At 67.6% G+C, this 18,854-nt stretch overlaps 2 protein-coding genes across 2 annotated transcripts; both read left to right on the top strand.

Moving 5' to 3' along the window:
* The first annotated feature begins 10,089 nt into the window (after positions 1–10,089).
* On the top strand, positions 10,090–11,963 carry ODF3B (outer dense fiber of sperm tails 3B). Its single transcript, XM_033056879.1, has 5 exons — positions 10,090–10,150; positions 10,227–10,328; positions 11,266–11,381; positions 11,637–11,774; positions 11,865–11,963. Exons 1-5 carry the CDS (start codon positions 10,102–10,104, stop codon positions 11,937–11,939), a joined length of 480 nt encoding a protein of 159 aa, XP_032912770.1. The 5' UTR covers positions 10,090–10,101; the 3' UTR covers positions 11,940–11,963.
* Positions 11,964–12,288: 325 nt separating this feature from the next.
* On the top strand, positions 12,289–18,523 carry LOC116995146 (thymidine phosphorylase). Its single transcript, XM_033057532.1, has 9 exons — positions 12,289–12,763; positions 13,136–13,338; positions 13,409–13,507; positions 13,971–14,100; positions 14,182–14,300; positions 15,660–15,822; positions 16,694–16,924; positions 18,140–18,280; positions 18,363–18,523. The coding sequence occupies exons 1-9, from the start codon at positions 12,289–12,291 to the stop codon at positions 18,521–18,523; spliced, it is 1,722 nt and encodes a 573-aa protein (XP_032913423.1).
* Positions 18,524–18,854: the final 331 nt, after the last annotated feature.

The following is an 18,854-nucleotide window of genomic DNA, read 5'->3' as shown; positions in this document are numbered from 1 at the left end:
GGGGACAGGGACTGGGGACACCCCCGGAGAGGGGACAGGGACTGGGGACACCCCTGGACATGGGACAGGGACTGGGGACACCCCGGAGAGGGGACAGGGACTGGGGACACCCCTGGAGAGGGGACAGGGACTGGGGACACCCCGGAGAGGGGACAGGGACTGGGGACACCCCCGGAGAGGGGACAGGGACTGGGGACAGCCCTGGAGAGGGGACAGGGACTGGGGACACCCCGGGACATGGGACAGGGACTGGGGAACCCCTGGAGAGGGGACAGGGACTGGGGACACCCTGGGACATGGGACAGGGACTGGGGACACCCCCGGAGAGGGGACAGGGACTGGGGACACCCTGGGACATGGGACAGGGATTGGGGACACCCCGGGACATGGGACAGGGACTGGGGACACCCCCGGAGAGGGGATAGGGACTGGGGACACCCCCGGAGAGGGGACAGGGACTGGGGACACCGGACAGGGACTGGGGACAGCCCTGGAGAGGGGACAGGGACTGGGGACAGCCCGGGACAGGACAGGGACAACCCCGGGAGAGGAGACGGGACAGGGACTGGGGACACCCCGGGACATGGGACAGGGACTGGGGACACCCCAGCACAGGACAGGGACACCCCCGGAGAGGGGACAGGGACTGGGGACACCCCGGGACAGGGACTGGGGACAGCCCGGGAGAGGGGACAGGGACTGGGGACACCCCGGAGAGGGGACAGGGACTGGGGACACCTTCGGAGAGGGGACAGGGACTGGGGACACCCCGGAGAGGGGACAGGGACTGGGGACACTCTGGGACAGGACAGGGACTGGGGACACCCCAGCACAGGACAGGGACTGGGGACAGCCCTGGAGAGGGGACAGGGACTGGGGACACCCCGGAGAGGGGACAGGGACTGGGGACGCCTCCGGAGAGGGGACAGGGACTGGGGACACTCCGGAGAGGGGACAGGGACTGGGGACACCCCGGAGAGGGGACAGGGACTGGGGACACCCCAGGACAGGACAGGGACTGGGGACACTCCCGGAGAGGGGACAGGGACTGGGGACACCCCGGGACATGGGACAGGGACTGGGGACACCTCCGGAGAGGGAACAGGGACTGGGGATACCCCGGGACAGGGACTGGGGACATCCCGGGACAGGACAGCGACAACCCCGGGAGAGGAGACGGGACAGGGACCGGGGACATCCCCCGAGGAGGGCCGGGTGGGGGACAGGGACAGAGATCCCCCCGGGAGAGGGGACAGCGACAGAGATTCCCCCCACCCCGGGAGAGGGGACAAGGACAAAAACCCCTCTGGGACAGGGCCCAGGCCGGGGACAGGGACAGGGACAGGGACAAGGACAAGGACAGGGACAGAGACCCCGTCCCCGCGGACACCCCCCGCTGAGGGAGCGTCCTGTGGTGTCACTGTCACCCCCCGGCTGTGTCCCACACCCCGGCCCCATACCGGGGTGCCATCCCTCACCCCAACCCCACACTGCGGTCCCCGCTGTCCCCACGCTGTCCCCGTGTCCCCCACGGAGCCCCCAGGGGTCTGGGAGGTGGCCACGGGCCTGTCCCGGGTGCGGTCACAGCTGGGGGCGGGGTGGGCGATGCTGGGACCCCGGAGCGCGAGCGGCGTCCGTGTCCCTCTGTTTGTGTCCCTCTGTCTGTCACTCTGTCTGTCCCTCTGTCTGTCCCTCTGTCTGTCCCTCTGTCCGTGTCCCTCTGTCTGTCCCTCGGTCTGTGTCCCTCTGTCTGTCTGTCCCTCTGTCCGTGTCCCTCTGTCCGTGTCCATCTGTCTGTCCCTCTGTCTGTCCCTCTGTCCGTGTCCCTCTGTCTGTCCCTCTGTCTGTCCCTCGGTCTGTCCCTCTGTGTCCCTCTGTCTGTCCCTCTGTCTGTCCCTCTGTCTGTCCCTCTGTCTGTGTCCCTCTGTCTGTGTCCCTCTGTCTGTCCCTCTGTCTGTGTCCCTCTGTCTGTCCCTCTGTCTGTCCCTCTGTCTGCCCCTCTGTCTGTCCCTCTGTCTGTCCCTCTGTCTGCCCCTCTGTCTGTCCCTCTGTCTGTGTCCCTCTGTCTGCCCCTCTGTCTGTCCCTCTGTCTGTCCCTCTGTCTGTCCCTCTGTCCCTCTGTCTGTGTCCCTCGGTCCGTGTCCCCCTGTCTGTCCCTCTGTCTGTCCCTCTGTCTGTGTCCCTCTGTCTGTCCCTCTGTCTGTCCCTCTGTCTGTCCCTCTGTCTGTCCCTCTGTCCCTCTGTCTGTGTCCCTCTGTCTGTCCCTCTGTCTGTCCCTCGGTCCCTGTTGGCCGCGGCCTCTCCCCCTCCCTTATCAAACCCTTATCAAACCCTTATCAAACCCTTATCAAACCCTTATCAAACCCTTATCAAACCCTGATCAGACCGCACCCCAGCCCGGCCCCCCCGGCACCTTCACCCCCCCTGTCCGCACTCAGGGCTGGGTGACCCCCCCGTGTCCCCCCCCGTGTCCCCCCTGTGTCCCCTCCTGTCCCCCCGTGTCCCCTCCTGTCCCCCCGTGTCCCCTCCCAGCTCCGTGCCCCTCGGGGGGGCTCACACGGGGCTGTGCCCGTGGCCGGTGTGTGACCCCCACCCCCCGTGGGGTGACCCCTGACCCCGCCAGGGACCCCCGGGTGCTGTCAGGGTGTCCCCAGCACAGCCCGGTCCCCCCGGGGGTCCCTGTCCCGGCACCCCGAGAGCGGGGGCAGCACCCGGGGGTGCCGGGGGTGGCACGGGGGGGTGCCGGGGGTGGCACGGGTGGCACGGGGGGGTGCCGGGGGTGCCGAGGGTGCCGGGGGTGCCGGGGGTGGCACGGGTGGGTGCCCGGGGGTGCCGGGGGTGCCGGGTGGGTGCCCGGGGGTGGCACGGGTGGCACGGGGGGGTGCCGGGGGTGCCGAGGGTGCCGGGGGTGCCGGGGGTGGCACGGGTGGGTGCCCGGGGGTGCCGGGGGTGCCGGGTGGGTGCCCGGGGGTGGCACGGGTGGGTGCCGGGGATGGCACGGGTGGCACGGGGGGGTGGCACGGGTGGGTGCCGGCGTCACCCGCGCCTTTGTTGCGGTGCCAGCGGCGCTGCACGGGTGGGTGCTCCCGGCCCGGCCCCCCCGAGCCGCGCCCCCCTCGGGGACTATAAAGGGGTTGGGGTGTCCCCGTCCTGTCAGCCGGGAGCTGCGGGAGCTGAGAGGTGCTGGGGGGTGCTGAGGGGGTTCTGGGGGTGCTGGGGGGATCGTGGGTTGGCTCCTGGGGGTGCTAGGAGGGTCTTGAGGGGATCCTGGGGGTGCTGGGGGGTTCTGGGGGGATCCTGGGTTGGCTCCTGGGGGGATCCTGGGGAGGCTCCTGGGGAGATCCTGGGGGTGCTGGGGGGATGCTGGGGGGGTTCTGGGGGGGCTTCTGGGGGGATCCTGGGGGTGCTGGGGGGTGCTGAGGGGTTCTGGGGGTGCTGGGGGGTTCTGGGGGGATCCTGGGAGGATCCTAGGGGTGCTGAGGATTTGGGGGGCTCTGGGAGGGTCCTGAGGGGGTCCTGGGGGTGCTAGGAGGGTTCTGTGGGGATCCTGGGGGTGCTGGGGGTTCTGGGGGGTTCTGGAGGTTCTAGGGGGGGTGCTGGGGGGGCTGGGGGGATTCCTGGTGGTTCTGGGGGGATCCTGGGGGTGCTGGAGATTTTGGGGGTTCTGGGAGGGTCCTGAGGGGGTCCTGGAGGTGCTAGGAGGGTTCTGTGGGAATCCTGGGGGTGCTGGGGGGTACTGGGGGTGCTGGGTGGGCTCCTGGGGGGATCCTGGGGGTGCTGGGGGGTTCTGAGGGTGCTGGGGGGGCTTCTGGTGGTTCTAGGGGGATTCTGGTAGTGCTGGGCATTTTGGGGGTGCTGGAGATTCTGGGAGGGTCCTGAGGGGGTCCTGGGGGTGCTAGGAGGGTTCTGGGGGGTTCTGGGGGTTCTAGGGGGGGTTCTGGGGGTGCTGAGGGGGCTCCTGGTGGTTCTGGGGGGATCCTGGGGGTGCTGGAGATTTTGGGGGTTCTGGGAGGGTCTTGAGGGAGTCCTGGGGGTGCTAGGAGGGTTCTGTGGGGATCCTGGGGGTGCTGGGGGGCTCTGGGGATTCTGGGGCAGTCCTGGGGTGAGGGTGCTGGGGTAGGGTTGGGGGGTGCAGGGGAGGGTCCGCGGCCGTTCCCCGCTCCCCCTGCAGCCCCCCCCCAATTGCAGGAAGGCTGAGGATGGGTCCCGCCGCCTTGCTGGGGCTCTGCCTGCTGGGCTGCCTGGTGCTGCCCCCCTTCCTGCCGGGTGAGACCCCAGATCACACCCTGAGACCCATAACTGAACCCTGAGATCCCCAAATTACACCCTGATACCCTAAACTGTACCCTGATCCCCTAAACTGAACCCTGAGACCCCAAACTGCACCTGATCCCCCAAATTTCACACAGACCCCCCGCCCACTCCCTGCACCCCCAAACCTCCCCCTGTCCTCACCCCCACACCTTTTCCCCAGCCTTGGTCCCCCAAACAGGGCCAGGGCTGCCCTGACCCCCCCCAAAGCCGCCCCCGCGGGGCTCCAGCCGGGTTTGGGGGTGTCGCGGTGACACCCCTGTCCCCCCCGCAGGGGCTGAGGCCACCAGGTGTCCCCGCGGGTGGCTGTCCTTCCAGGGACACTGCTATGGTTACTTCGGGCAGCAGCTGAGCTGGAGGAGGGCTGAGGTGGGTGCAGGGGGGCGGTGGGAGGTTCTGGGGGTCCCCCAAACCCCCCAGGCCCCCCTGGACGTGTCGCTGTCCCCAGGCGTGGTGCCAGGCCACCCGCGGGGGGCACCTGGCATCGCTGCACAGCCCCGAGGAGCACCGGGCGCTCGCCGCCTTCATCGCGCGGCGGCCGCGGCGGGGAGAGGATGATGAGGAGGGGGACAAGGACAGGGACAGGGACAGGGACAGGGAGAAGGAGGAGAGCGTCTGGATCGGCCTGCACCGGCGGGTGCGTGACCTCGGCGTGCTGTGCCTGTGCCTGTGCCTGTCTGCCACTCCTGGTGTCCCCTCCTGGTGTCCCCTCCCTGCCGTGCTGCCTGTCCCTACATGTGTCACCTGTCCTGAACCTGTCCCGCCTGTCCTGAACCTGTCCCTCCTGTCCTCCCTGTTCCTCTGTCCCACCTGTCCCACCTGTCCCACCTGTCCCTCTACGTGTCACCTGTCCTGAACCTGTCCCACCTGTGCTCCCTGTCCCTCTGTCCCATTATCCTCCCTGTCCCTCTGTCCCTCCTGTCCTCCCTGTCCCTCTACGTGTCACCTGTCCTGAACCTGTCCCACCTGTCCTTCCTGTCCTCCCTGTCCCTCTGTCCTACCTGTCCTTCCTGTCCCCCCTGTCCTCCCTGTCCCACCTGTTCCATTCACCCCATGAGTCCCCCCTGTCCTGAACCTGTCCCACCTGTGCTCCTTGTCCCTCTGTCCCACCTGTCCTCCCTGTCCCTCTACGTGTCACCTGTCCTGAACCTGTCCCGCCTGTCCTCCCTGTCCCTCTGTCCTACCTGTCCTTCCTGTCCCACCTGTCCCACCTGTTCCATTCACCCCAAGTGTCCTCCCTGTCCCTCTGTCCCACCTGTCCCACCTGTCCCTCTGTCCCTGCTGTCCTCCCTGTTCCTCTGTCCCATCTGTCCTCCCTGTCCCACCTGTTCCATTCACCCCATGTGTCCCTCCTGTCCCCCTGTCCCTCCTGTCCCCCTGTCTCACCTGTCCCATCCATCCCGCGTGTCCCACCTGTCCCTGCTGTCCCTCTGTCTCTGCTGTCCTTCCTGTCACTCCTGTTCCATTCACCCCATGTGTCCCCCCTGTCCTGAACCTGTCCCGCCTGTCCTCCTGTTCCTCTGTCCCACCTGTCCCACCTGTCCCACCTGTCCCTCTACGTGTCACCTGTCCTGAACCTGTCCCACCTGTTACATTCAGTCCATGTATCCCCCCTGTCCCTCCTGTCCCCCGTCCCATTATCCTCCCTGTCCCTCCTGTCCCATCTGTTCCATTCACCCCATGTGTCCTCCCTGTTCCTCTGTCCCTCCTGTCCTCCCTGTCCCTCTACGTGTCACCTGTCCTGAACCTGTCCCACCTGTCCTCCCTGTCCCTCTGTCACTCCTGTCCCCCCTGTCCCCCCTGTCCCACCTGTCCCATTCACCCCATGTGTCCCCCCTGTCCTGAACCTGTCCCACCTGTCCTCCCTGTCCCTTTGTCTCTGCTGTCCTCCCTGTCCCTCCTGTCCCCTGTCCCTCTGTCCCTCGTGTCCCATCCATCCCGCGTGCCTCACCTGTCCCGTGTGTCCCACCTGTCCCTGCTGTCCCCCCGTGTGACCCGCGTGTCCCGCTGGTGTCACAGCGCCAGGGCTGGCTCTGGGCTGACGGGTCCTCGCGGCACTACTGGGCGTGGGACGGGGACGATGGCCCCAAGGGACATCCCTGCATCGCCCTGGAGGACTCGGCAGGTGAGGGGACACTGGGGACAACGGCCTGGGGACAGCCCTGTGCCACTCCGGAGGGGGGGCTGTCAGGGTGTCCCCGTGTCCCCTGTCCCAGCGCTGGCTCTGTCCCCGCAGGGTTCATGGCCTGGGAGGGCGAGGCCTGCGGGGAGCGCAAACCCTTCGTGTGCAAATACCCGGCCTAGGGGGGCCAGGGGTGTCCCCAGCCCCTGTGCTGCCCCCTGACCCGGGACCTGCCCCCGGCCCCTGTGCTGCCCCCTGACCCCGGGACCTGCCCCCTGACCCCTGTGCTGCCCCCTGACCCCGGGGCCTGACCCCTGTGCTGCCCCCTGACCCTGTGCTGCCCCCAGCCCCTGTGCTGCCCCCTGACCCCTGTGCTGCCCCCCTGACCCGGGACCTGCCCCCCTGACCCCTGTGCTGACCCCCTGACCCCTGTGCTGACCCCCTGACCCCTGTGCTGCCCCCGGCCCCTGTGCTGCCCCCGACCCCTGTGCTGCCCCCTGACCCCTGTGCTGTCCCCCGACCCCTGTGCTGCCCCCTGACCCCTGTGCTGTCCCCCGACCCCTGTGCTGCCCCCTGAGCCGGGGCTTGGCCCCTGTGCTGCCCCCTGACCCCTGTGCTGCCCCCTGAGCCGGGGCCTGGCTCCACCCTAACCCCAAACCCCAAACCCAAACCCCAAACCACAGCACAGACCCCAATCCCTGCTGCCAACCCTGCTCCTGCTGTGCTGCCCCCCAAACCCCCACCTCCTGCCCCCCAAATCTCACCTCCCATCCCCCAAATCCCCATCCCAGACCCCAAACCCTTCCCCCAGCCCTGTTCCCATTCTCTTGCCCCCCAATTCCCACCTCCTGCCCCCCACACCCCACATCCCTGCCCCACACTCTGCCCCCCAAGCCCCAATCCCACCCCCAGCCCCCCCAAGCTCTGCACCCCTGTCCCCAACCCCACATCCTGCCCCCATCCCAAAGCCCTGTCCTGCACCCCAATTCCCAACCCCAGAACCACCCGCACCCCCAGGACCCCCCAATAAAGTGACGGAAGCACCGGGACCCCCCCGTGTCCCTTGGCTGTGTCTGTGCCCCACGGTGACACCGACAGGGGACAGGGACCCCCAGCCCTGTGTGACCCCCGGGGGGATGGAGGGGGGACATGACCGGAGGTGACCCCAGGACAGAGGTGACCCCAGGACAGAGGTGTCCCCAAGGGATGGGGTGTCCCCAAGGGATGGAGTGTCCCCAAGAGGAGGGGTGTCCCCAACAGGTGTCCCCAAGGCATCCCCAGGGGTCTCAACCAGTTTCTGTGTCCCCGTGTCCCCACATCCCTGTGACCCCTCCAATGTCCCCACATCACCCTGTCCCCATGTCCCCATGATCTCCAGATGTCCCCATGTCCCCCATGTGTCGCTCATGCCCCCAAGTCTCCACGTTCCCCCACCGTCCCTGTGTCCCCTCCCATGTCCCCTCCTGTCCCTCTGTCCTTGTGTCTCCCTGGCCCCTCCTGTCCCTCTGTCCTTGTGCTCCTGTGTCTCCCTGTCCCTCCTGTCCCTTCTGTCCCCTCCTGTCCCTCTGTCCTTGTGTCTCCCTGTCCCTCCTGTCCCCTCCTGTCCCCCTGTCCTTGTGCTCCTGTGTCTCCCTGTCCCTCCTGTCCCCTCCTGTCCCTCTGTCCTTGTGCTCCTGTGTCTCCCTGTCCCTCCTGTCCCTCCTGTCCCCTCCTGTCCCTCTGTCCTTGTGCTCCTGTGTCTCTCTGTCCCCTCCTGTCCCCTCCTGTCCCCTCCTGTCCCTCTGTCCTTGTGCTCCTGTGTCTCTCTGTCCCCTCCTGTCCCTCTGTCCTTGTGCTCCTGTGTCTCCCTGTCCCTCCTGTCCCCTCCTGTCCCCTCCTGTCCCCTCCTGTCCCTCTGTCCTTGTGCTCCTGTCCCTCCTGTCCCCTCCTGTCCCTCTGTCCTTGTGCTCCTGTGTCTCCCTGTCCCTCCTGTCCCTCCTGTCCCCTCCTGTCCCTCTGTCCTTGTGCTCCTGTGTCTCTCTGTCCCCTCCTGTCCCCTCCTGTCCCCTCCTGTCCCTCTGTCCTTGCGCTCCTGTGTCTCCCTGTCCCTCCTGTCCCCTCCTGTCCCCTCCTGTCCCTCTGTCCTCTCCATGGGGTCAGACATGCGGTGTGGGGGTGCATCCGTGGGGTGCAGGGGCTGCATCTATGGGATGTGTTTTTGGGGTGTATCTATGGGATTTGTTTTTGGGGTGTATCTATGGGATGTGTTTTTGGGGTGTATGTGTGGGGGGCATTTTTGGGGTGTATGTTTTGGATGTACCCATGGGGTGTATTTTTGGGTTGTATCCATGGGGTGCATTTTTGGGGTGTATGTTTGGGGTGTATTTTTTGAAATTTATCCACTGGGGGTGCATTTTTGGGTTGTATCCATGGGCTGTATTTTTGGGGTGTATTTTTGGGATATATCTATGGGGGTGTATCTATGGAATGTACCCATGGGGTGCATTTTTGAGGTGTATTTTTGAGATATAAAAGTACATTGGGAGTGTATTTTGGGGGTTATCCCCCGGGGGATATTTATTTTGGGGGTGTATCCACGGGGGGTGTATTTATTGGGTGGATCCGTGGGGTACATTTTTGGGGTGTATTTTTTGAGCTGTATCTACGGGGGCGTGTATTTATTTGGTGTATGTTTGGGGTGTATTTTTGGGGTGCATTTTTGAGATGTACCCACTGGGGGTGCATTTCCGGGGTGCATTTTTGGGATGTATCCATGGGGAGTATTTTTGGGGTGTATTTTTTGAGATGTACCCACTAGGGATGCATTTTCGGGGTGCATTTTTGGGGTTCATTTTTGGGGTGCATTTTGAGATGTACCCACTGGGGGTGCATTTTCGGGGTGCATTTTTGGGGTGTATTTTTGAGATATACCCACTGGGGATGCATTTTCGGGGTGCATTTTTGGGGTGTATTTTTTGGGTGTATTTTTGAGATGTACCCACTGGGGATGCATTTTCGGGGCGCATTTTTGGGGCGCCTTTTTGGAACGCATCCCCGGGGTTCTCGGCGTTCCCTCCCCGGCGCTGTCACCGTTGTCACCGCGGTGACACGACGCTGGAACCCCGCGGCCATTGTGACACCACGTCCCCCACTCCGCCGCCGCCACCCGCGTCCCCGCGGCAGTGTCACTTGTCACCAGGGCGCCGCTGCCACCACCGCGCGCCGGCGCCGCTGCTGCCACCCCGTCCGGCCCGGGCACTGCCACCTTCCCCCGAGGGCAGCGGCGCGGGGAGCGACCCTGAGGAGCACCAGCAACGCCCCCCACCCCCCCATGTCCAAGCACCGCTGGGTGGGCTCCTGGAGACCGCACCGGCCCCGGGTGCCCGTGGCGTCCCAGTTCCGCAGCCCCGGCCCCCAGTACGGGCTGCCCAGCGGTATCGGTGAGTGCGGCACGGCGGGGCCCGCGGGGACAGCACGGGCAGGACAGTCCCACCGAGCCGCTGTCCATCCCATCCCATCCCATCCCATCCCCAGGCTACGAGCACTGCGATCCCTCCACCCAGCGCGCTCCCGCATTCAGCTTCGGGCTCCGGCTGGGCGACCCCGAGCTGCCGCGCTCCCCCGGCCCGCAGTACATGGTGCCCACCGGCTGCACCGCCCGGGGCCGGGACCGCGGGCCCGCCTTCACCATGAGCGGCCGGGCCCGCCAGCGCCGGGCCAGCGACACACCCGGGCCAGGTGAGCCACGGAGGGAGGGAGGGGCCGGGCAGAAGCCCCCCGAGCTTTGGGGGCTGACCCCTCTCGCCCCTCGCAGCCTATTACTCCCCCGAGCTGGCCGACAGGATGACCCTGCCCTCGGCCCCCGCCTGCTCCGTCACGTCCCGCGGCCGCCAGGACAAACCGCAGCAGACGCCAGGTGAGGGGGGGCGGGATGGGACCCCCGCGTCCCCCGGGCTGGGACCCCCTAAATTCCTCCAGGGCTGGGACCCCGTTATCCTTCCTGGGGCTGGGACCCTCTAAATTCCTTCGGGGATGGGACCCCGTTATCTTACCTGGGCTGGAATCCTCTACATTCCTCCGGGGCTGGGACCCTCTAAATTCTTCTAGGGCTGGGACCCTGTTATCCTACCTGGGCTGGGACCCTCTAAATTCCTCTGGGGCGAGGACCCTGTTATCCTACCTGGGCTGGAACCTCCTAAATTCCTACGTGGGCTGGGACCCCCGCGTCCCTCGGGCTGGGACCCCGTTATCCCACCTGGGGCTGGGACCCTCTAAATTCCTCCGGGGCTGGGACCCTGTAATCTTACCTGGGTTGGGACCCCATTATCCTACCTGGGCTGGGACCCTCTAAATTCCTACCTGGACTGAGACTCTCTAAATTCCTACCTGGGCTGGGACCCCGTTATCCCACCTGGGCTGGAACCCTCTAAATTCCCATCTGGGCTGGGACCACCATTATCCCACCTGGGCTGGAACCCTCATTATCCCTACCTGGACAGGGAACCCCATTTTTCCACCTGGACTGGGACCCCGTCATCTCCCTGGGGCTGGGACCCTCTAAATTCCTACCTGGACAGGGAACCCCATTATCCCACGTGGGCTGGGACCCCCTAATCTCTTCAGGGGCTGGGCTGGAATCCCATCTCACCCCTGAGCCGGGACCCCCCATCACCCCCTGGGCTGGGCTGGCCCCCCATGTCCTCCTCGGGCTGGGATCCCCCTGGGCCAGACTGGGCTCCCCACCACCCCCTGGTCGGGCTGACCCCCCAGCACCCCGGGGCTGAGCCTTCCCTCCCCACCCGTGGGAGGGTGAAGCCCCTGTGACCCCCTGAGCCGTGTCCCCTCCCCCCCAGGCCCTGGCAGCTACCAGCTGCCCCCCGTGATGGGCCCACACCTGGTGAACAAGAAATCGGCTCCTCAATGCACCATGACCGGGAGAGGCCCCAGCATTTTCGAAAACAAGAAAACGGTGAGGACCGGGGGGTGACGGGGGATTGGGGGGCAGGGGGAGCAGGTGCAAAGGGACTGGGGTGCAGGGGGGCTGGGGGCTGGGGTACCGAGGGGGTGGGGGATTGAGGTGCCAAGGGTATGGGGTGCCAAGGGTATGGGGGGTCAGGGTGCCAAGGGTCTGGGGGGTTGGAGTGCCAAGGTGTGGGGTGCCGGGGGTCCGGGTACCGAGAGTACGGGGTCCAGGAGGTCTCGTCACCCTCCCCTGTCCCCGCAGACCCCAGGACCCAGCAAATACAGCACCGTGGACACCAATGTGTACATGACGCGCGCTCCCCGCTGCACCATGACGGGCCGGAGCCGCCCCCGCGCCGTCTCACACACCCCCGGCCCCAGCGACTACAGCCCCAAGCAGGTGAGCGGGGACGGGGACAGGGACGGGGACAGGGTTCGGGGACAGGGACCCACAGCCCCTAACCTTCACACCCTCTCTGTTCCCCCGCAGAGCCAGAAACAAGGACAGACGTTCGGCGTGCGCCACTCGGAAAGCGTGATCCCCGTGATGGACTCGCGCCCGTAGGGGGGAGCGGGGACGGGGGTGACATTGCCATCCTGTGACAAACACGACCTGCAGCAGCACTCGCTCGCTCTCCTTCTGTCCCGCTGCGTCGCACTGCGGGGCGGGGGATCCCCTAAAGCCGCCCCTTGCCCATCCTGAGGGGGAGACCCTGGCGAGGGGACCCCAAGGTGGGGTGTGGTACCAACCCTCTCCCTTCTCCAGTCCCATCCCACCCAGGACCGCGGGGCTTTGGTGGCTCTGGGGACACCAAACCGGGAGGGGACACGAGTGCCCCGCGCCTTGGGGACTCCCTCCGCTCCGTGGGACATGTGGGATGGGGGCGGTCCCTGGCAGGGCAGAGTCACGGCGAATGAGGGACCTGGGGCCATCCCCCGTGTCACCCCCCGTGTCACCCCCCGTGTCACCCCCCTCCGCGGCCTCTCCCGTGTCCCGCTCGTTGTCCCGGGCTCAAAGTCCACGGCCGGAGCCGCCCGCGGGCAGCGGGCACGGGCACGGGGCCAGGCCGGGCCGGGCCGGGTCGGGCACGGGCAAGTCCCAGCAGCGCCGGGGGAGGCGCGGCCGTGCGGGAACCGGGCGGGCACCGGGCGGGCTCGGCTGCCCTCGGTGCCACATCGGGGTGGCCCGAAGCGGGGTGCCAGCTGTCCCAAAGCGGGGTGCCAGCTGTCCCGAAGCGGGGTGCCAGCTGTCCGGGACCGGGATGGACGCCCCGACCCCTCTCCCCACGCTGATCCGCAAGAAGCGGGACGGGGAGCGCCTGGAGGACGCCGAGATCCGGAGCTTCGTGCGCGGCGTCACCGAGGGCACCGTGCAGCAGGGACAGATCGGTGCGGGAGGGAGGGGCGCGGGGACACCCCCGGGGAGGGAGACACGGCCGGGGACGCGCCGATGGGACGGGGACAGAGCCGGGGGGACATGGCCAGGGGAGTGACACGCAAGGGGACACCGGGGTAGGGGACGTCCCAGCCGTGCGAGGGACACCCCGGGTGAGCAGGGGACAGGGCTGAGGGGACACCAGGACGTGGCAGAGGGTCACCACCAGGGGATGTGGCCGGATGAGGGTCCTGGGGAGGGCACTGAGGTGGCCCCGCGTGTCCCCAGGTGCCATGCTGATGGCATCTGGCTGCGAGGCACGGGGCAGGTTGGGGACAGGGGAGGGGACCGGGGAGGTGACACACAGCCGGCCGCTGTCACCGCAGGCGCCATGCTGATGGCCATCCGGCTGCGGGGCATGGACGCGGGTGAGACCCTGGCCCTGACCCAGGCCATGGCCAGCTCTGGCCGGACAATGGCCTGGCCGCCCGCCTGGCACGGGCTGGTGGTGGACAAGCACTCAACCGGTGGCGTTGGGGACAAGGTCAGCCTGGCCCTGGCCCCCGCGCTGGCCGCCTGCGGCTGCAAGGTGAGGGGGACCCAGGGATGGGGCAGGGAGCGGGGGATGGTCCCCTGTGCCCACCTGTGCCCTCTCCTAGGTGCCCATGATCAGCGGGCGCGGGCTGGGTCACACCGGGGGCACCCTGGACAAGCTGGAGGCCATTCCCGGATTCCGCGTCTCCCAGAGCCCCGAGGAGGTGACAGACGGGGGTGGGGGACGGGGACACCACGGGCACCCCCACACCCTGCAGGAAGTGGGCTTGGGGACACCGGGGCTGCACGGGGGTGGGGGTGACAACGGGGTGATGATGGGGACTCAGTGGGGTGTCCATGGGGTGTGGGGTGCCAATGGGGTGTCCATGGGGTGTGGGGTGACAATGGGGTGTCCATGAGGTCCGAAGAGGGTTTTGGGTTCTCCTGGGGTCCCAGAAGGGCTCAGGAGAAGATGGGGGTTCCCATGGGGTGCCCGTGGATGTGTGAGTGTCCCTGGGGTGTCAGTGGCAATGGGATATGGGGTGCTGATGGTGTCTGAAGGGGAGGGATGGGTGCTGGTAGCATACCTGTGAGTTCTGGGTACCGATGGGTGTGGATGTCCCTGGGGTGTCCCTGGGTGTCACTGAGGTGTCCCTGGGTGTCCCTGGGGTGTCGCCGTGCCCGCAGATGCGGCACATCCTGGAGCGGGTGGGCTGCTGCATCGTGGGGCAGAGCGCGGAGCTGGTGCCCGCCGACCGGGTGCTCTACGGGCTGCGCGATGTCACGGCCACCGTGGACAGCCTGCCCCTCATCACCGGTACGGGGACAGGGACACACGGGGACAGGCGGAGCGGGGCGGGGTGCAGGCGGTGACCCCCAGCCCCTCCGCCCGGCCCAGCCTCCATCCTCAGCAAGAAGGCGGCGGAGCGGCTCTCGGCGCTGGTGCTCGATGTGAAGTTCGGGGGCGCAGCTCTGTACCCCACCCAGGAGAGCGCACGGGAGCTGGCACAGAGCCTGGTGACACCTCGGGCACCTCTCCCCTGCCACTGTCCCTGTCCCCTCTCCTGTCCGCTGTCTCTGCTTCTGTCCCTGCTCGCTGTCCCTGGCTCTCCGTGTCCCACCCCTGCCTGCTCTGCCTTGTCCTTGTCCCTGTCTGTTCTCCTTCCCACTGTCCCTGCTCCTGGCTCTGCTCCTGTCCCTGCTTGTCCTCTATCCCTGTCCCTGTCCCCACGTGTCCCCTGCCCTGAACTCTGTCTGTCCCCTCCCACTGTCCCTGTGCTCTCTCCTGCCCGCTCTCCCCGCCTGCTGTCCGGGGCCATTCCCGCTGTCCCTGCTCCTGTCCCTGCCCACTGTCCCTGTCCCTGCCAGTCCGTGTCCCCCCATGTCCCATCCCTGCCTGCTCTCCCTGCTCCTGTCTGTCCTCCTTCCCTCCGTCCCTGCCTGGCCCTGCTCCTGTCCCTGTCCCCGTCCGCTGTCCCTGTCCCTGCCCACCGTCCCTTGTCCCTGTCTGTTCTCCTTCCCACTGTCCCTGCTCCTGACTCTGCTCCTGTCCCTGCTTGTCCTCTACCCCTGTCCCTGTCCCCACGTGTCCCCGGCCCTGAACTCTGTCTGTCCCCTCCCACTGTCCCTGTGCTCTCTCCTGCCCGCTCTCCCCCCCTGCTGTCCGGGGCCATTCCCGCTGTCGCTGTCCCTGTCCCTGCCAGTCCGTGTCCCCCCGTGTCCCATCCCTGCCTGCTCTCCCTGTCCCTGTCCCTGTCTGTTCTCCTTCCCACTGTCCCTGCCTGGCCCTGTCCCTGCTCCTGTCCCTGCCCGCTGTCCCTGTCCCTGCCTGTCCCTTATCCCTGCCCTCTGTCCCTGTCCCCACGTGTCCCCATTCCTGCCCTCCGTCCCTGTCCATCTCTGCCCCTATCCATCCCTGTCCATCTCTGCCCCTATCCATCCCTATCCGCGCCTGTCCCTTATCCCTGCCCGCTGTCCCTGTCCCCACATGTCCCTTATCCCTGCCATCTGTCCCTATTCCTGCCTGTTCCTTATCCCTGCCCGCTGTCCCTGTCCCCACGTGTCCCCATCCCTGCCCTCGCCCCTGACCATCCCTGCCCCTATCCATCCCTATCCCCACATGTCCCTTATCCCTGCCCGCTGTCCCTGTCCCCACATGTCCCTTATCCCTGCCCGCTGTCCCTGTCCCCACATGTCCCTTATCCCTGCCCGCTGTCCCTGTCCCCACCTGTCCCCATCCCTACCCTCTGCCTCTCTCTCTGTCCATCCCTGCACCTCTCCATCCCTGTCCCCGCCCTGCCCCTATCCATCCCTGTCCCCGCCCTGTCCCTGTCCTTTCCCCGCTGGCTGTCCCGCCAGCCCGTGGTGTCCCCGCAGGTGGAGGTGGGCACCCAGCTGGGGATCCGCACCGCGGCCCTGCTGACCCGCATGGAGCAGCCGCTGGGCCGCGCCGTGGGCAACGCGCTCGAGGTGCTGGAGGCGCTCCAGTGCCTGGGGGGGAGCGGCCCCAGCGACCTGCGACACCTGGTCACCGTCCTGGGTCAGTGAGGGGACACGGGGGGGCTCAGGGTCCAGTGTCCAGTCCTGACCCCTCAATCCCGGGGTCCCACCACCCTCTGTCCCCTCCTGTGATCCCTCTCCCAGCCCTGCTCCTTGTCCCGGTGGGGCAGGATTTGGGGGCTGGCAGGAGTGGGGCTGGCTGGGTGGGGGTCCCAGCCCTGCTCCTTGTCCCGGTGGGGCAGGATCTGGGGGGTCCCGGCCCTGCTCCTTGTCCCGGCGGGGCAGGATTTGGGGGGTCTCAGGAGCGGGGGTGCCTATGGGGGGTCCCGGCCCCGCTCCTTGTCCCGGTGGGGCAGGATTTGGGGGGCTGGCAGGAGCGGGGGTGGCTGGGGGGGGGGTCCCGGCTCTCCTCCTTGTCCCGGCGGGGCAGGATTTGGGGGGTCCCGGCCCTGCTCCTTGTCCCGGCGGGGCAGGATTTGGGGGGTCCCAGGAGCGGGGGTGGCTGGGGGGGGTCCCAGCCCTGCTCCTTGTCCCGGAGGGGCAGGATTTGGGGGGCTGGCAGGAGCGGGACTGGCTGTGGGGGGTCCCAGCCCTGCTCCTTGTCCCGGCGGGGCAGGATTTGGGGGGTCCCGGCCCTGCTCCTTGTCCCGGCGGGGCAGGATTTGGGGGGTCCCGGCCCTGCTCCTTGTCCCGGCGGGGCAGGATTTGGGGTCTCCCAGGAGCGGGGGTGGCTGGGGGGGGTCCCAGCCCTGTTCCTTGTCCCGGTGGGGCAGGATTTGGGGGTCCCAGGAGCGGGGGTGGCTGGGGGGGGTCCCGGCCCTGTTCCTTGTCCCGGCGGGGCAGGTTTTAGGGGGTCCCAGGAGCGGGGCTGGCTGTGGGGGTCCCAGCCCGTGTCCCGCTTTGGGGTGCAGGCGGGGTGCTGCTGTGGCAGTGCGGGATGGAGCAGGGCCCCGAGCAGGGCCGTGAGCGCCTGGCCCGGGCTCTGGACGATGGCTCAGCCCTGGGCAAGTTCGAGGCCATGCTGGGGGCGCAGGGGGTGCCCCCCGAAACCGCCCGGGAGCTCTGTGCCGGGACCCCCGCCCGGCGCCGCCAGCTCCTGGGCCAGGCCGAGGTCTGCGAGGAGCTGCCCGTGCTGCAGGAAGGTCAGAGGGGACCCCCACCCCAAATCCCCACCTTCCCTTCACCCCACATCCCCTCGGGGGGGTTGAGGGTCCCCCATTCCCACTGCTCCCACTCCCCTCCCACCTCTCACCCCTCCTTGGGATGTTCAGGACTCCCCTGGATTATTCCCCCCACCCTGGGGGTCCTCACCTGCACCCTTCTGCCCCCCATCCTCTGTGCTTGGGGGTCCCCAAACCCCCCTGCCCACACCCTGTGCCTCGAGGGTCCCCAAACCCCCTGCCCACACCCTGTGCCTCGGGGGTCCCTGATTCCCAATCCCGTATTCTGAGGGTCCCCAAACCCCCCTGCCCACACCCTGTGCCTCGGGGGTCCCTGATTCCCAATCCCATATTCTGGGGGTTCCTCACCTGTGCTCCCTGACCCACATCCCCGGGCTGTTCCTGCCCCATGTCCCTGTCCCCCCGTGTCCATGTCTCTGTCCCCCAGGCTGGGTGCAGCAGTTGTGGGCAGTGTCCCTGTCCCTCCCATGTCCCTGTCCCCTGTCCCTTCCATGCCCCTGTCCCTCCCATGTCCCTGTCCCCGTCCCTGTCCCCCAGGCTGGGTGCAGTAGGTGCGGGCACTGCCCCTGTCCCCCCGTGTCCATGTCCCCCCGTGTCCATGTCCCCTATCCCTCCCATGTCCCTGTCCCCAGGTTGGGTGCAGCAGTTGTAGGCAGTGTCCCTGTCCCATGTCCCTGTCCCTGTCCCCAGGCTGGGTGCAGCAGTTTCTGGCACTGTCCCTGTCCCATGTCCATGTCCCTGTCCCCAGGCTGGGTGCAGCAGTTGTGGGCAGTGTCCTTGTCCCGTGTCCATGTCCCTGTCCCTGTCCCCAGGCTGGGTGCAGCAGGTGCGGGCACTGCCCCTGTCCCATGTCCCTGTCCCTGTCCCCAGGCTGGGTGCAGCAGGTGCGGGCGCTGCCCCTGTCCCGTGTCCATGTCCCTGTACCCCCCGTGTCCCATGTCCCCTGTCACCCCCCGTGTCCCATGTCCCTGTCCCTGTCCCCCAGGCTGGGTGCAGCAGGTGCGGGCACTGTCCCTGTCCCTCCCATGTCCCTGTCCCATGTCCCTGTCCCTGTCCCCAGGCTGGGTGCAGCAGGTTCTGGCACTGTCCCTGTCCCATGTCCCTGTCCCTGTCCCCAGGCTGGGTGCAGCAGTTTCTGGCACTGTCCCTGTCCCATGTCCATGTCCCTGTCCCCAGGCTGGGTGCAGCAGGTGCGGGCGCTGCCCCTGGCGCGGGTCCTGCATCACTTGGGCGCGGGCCGGGCTCGGGCCGGGGACCCCGTGAACCTCCGTGTGGGGGCCGAGCTGCTGGTGGGCACCGGGCAGCACCTGCGGGCAGGTGAGGGCACCCCGGGACCCCCGTGTGTCCCCCGGGACCCCCGTGTGTCCCCCGATGACCCCTCCGTGCCCCTGTCCCTCAGGCCAGCCCTGGCTGCGGCTGCACCATGAGGGGACCCTCAGCGCGCAGGCCCGGCGGGAGCTGCAGGACGCTCTGTGCCTCGCTCCGGAGCCCCCCCGGGACCTCCCGCCGCTGGTGGCCGAGACCATCCTGCCCTCGGGATCCGTGCGGGACTCACAATAAACCGCGACGGTCGCGATATCGGGGCCATGTCGCGAGTCAAAGCCCCCCCCCCCTCAATTCTGAGGGGTGCGGAGCGGGGTGGTGGCGCCACCTAGTGGTGGGGGGGGGGGGGGGGCGCCACTCCCCTCACATTGACCACGCCCCTCACATTGACCACGCCCCTCACATTGACCACGCCCCTCACACTGGCCACGCCACTCACATTGACCACGCCCCTCACGTTGACCACGCCCCTCACAATGACCACTCCAGTCACATTGACCACGCCCCATGTCTTTGGCCACGCCCCACTCTTTTGGCCACGCCTCGCGCTTTTGGCCACGCCCCACGC

This window comes from Catharus ustulatus, chromosome 4 (assembly GCF_009819885.2).
Source record: "Catharus ustulatus isolate bCatUst1 chromosome 4, bCatUst1.pri.v2, whole genome shotgun sequence".
NCBI lineage: Eukaryota > Metazoa > Chordata > Aves > Passeriformes > Turdidae > Catharus > Catharus ustulatus.
Note: the sequence above shows the minus strand (reverse complement) of the source record. Positions and strands in the feature narration are given on the sequence as shown.

Excerpts from the sequence above, each read along its gene's own strand:
- ODF3B (XM_033056879.1), top strand. The coding sequence starts at position 10,102 with ATGAGCGGCCGGGCCCGCCAGCGCCGGGCCAGCGACACACCCGGGCCA. Across the intron at positions 10,151-10,226 it reads CAGCGACACACCCGGGCCAG|CCTATTACTCCCCCGAGCTG; the intron begins GTGAGCCACGGA and ends CGCCCCTCGCAG. Across the intron at positions 11,382-11,636 it reads TTTTCGAAAACAAGAAAACG|ACCCCAGGACCCAGCAAATA; the intron begins GTGAGGACCGGG and ends CTGTCCCCGCAG.
- LOC116995146 (XM_033057532.1), top strand. The coding sequence starts at position 12,289 with ATGAGGGACCTGGGGCCATCCCCCGTGTCACCCCCCGTGTCACCCCCC. Across the intron at positions 13,339-13,408 it reads TGGCCGCCTGCGGCTGCAAG|GTGCCCATGATCAGCGGGCG; the intron begins GTGAGGGGGACC and ends GCCCTCTCCTAG. Across the intron at positions 14,301-15,659 it reads GGGAGCTGGCACAGAGCCTG|GTGGAGGTGGGCACCCAGCT; the intron begins GTGACACCTCGG and ends GTGTCCCCGCAG.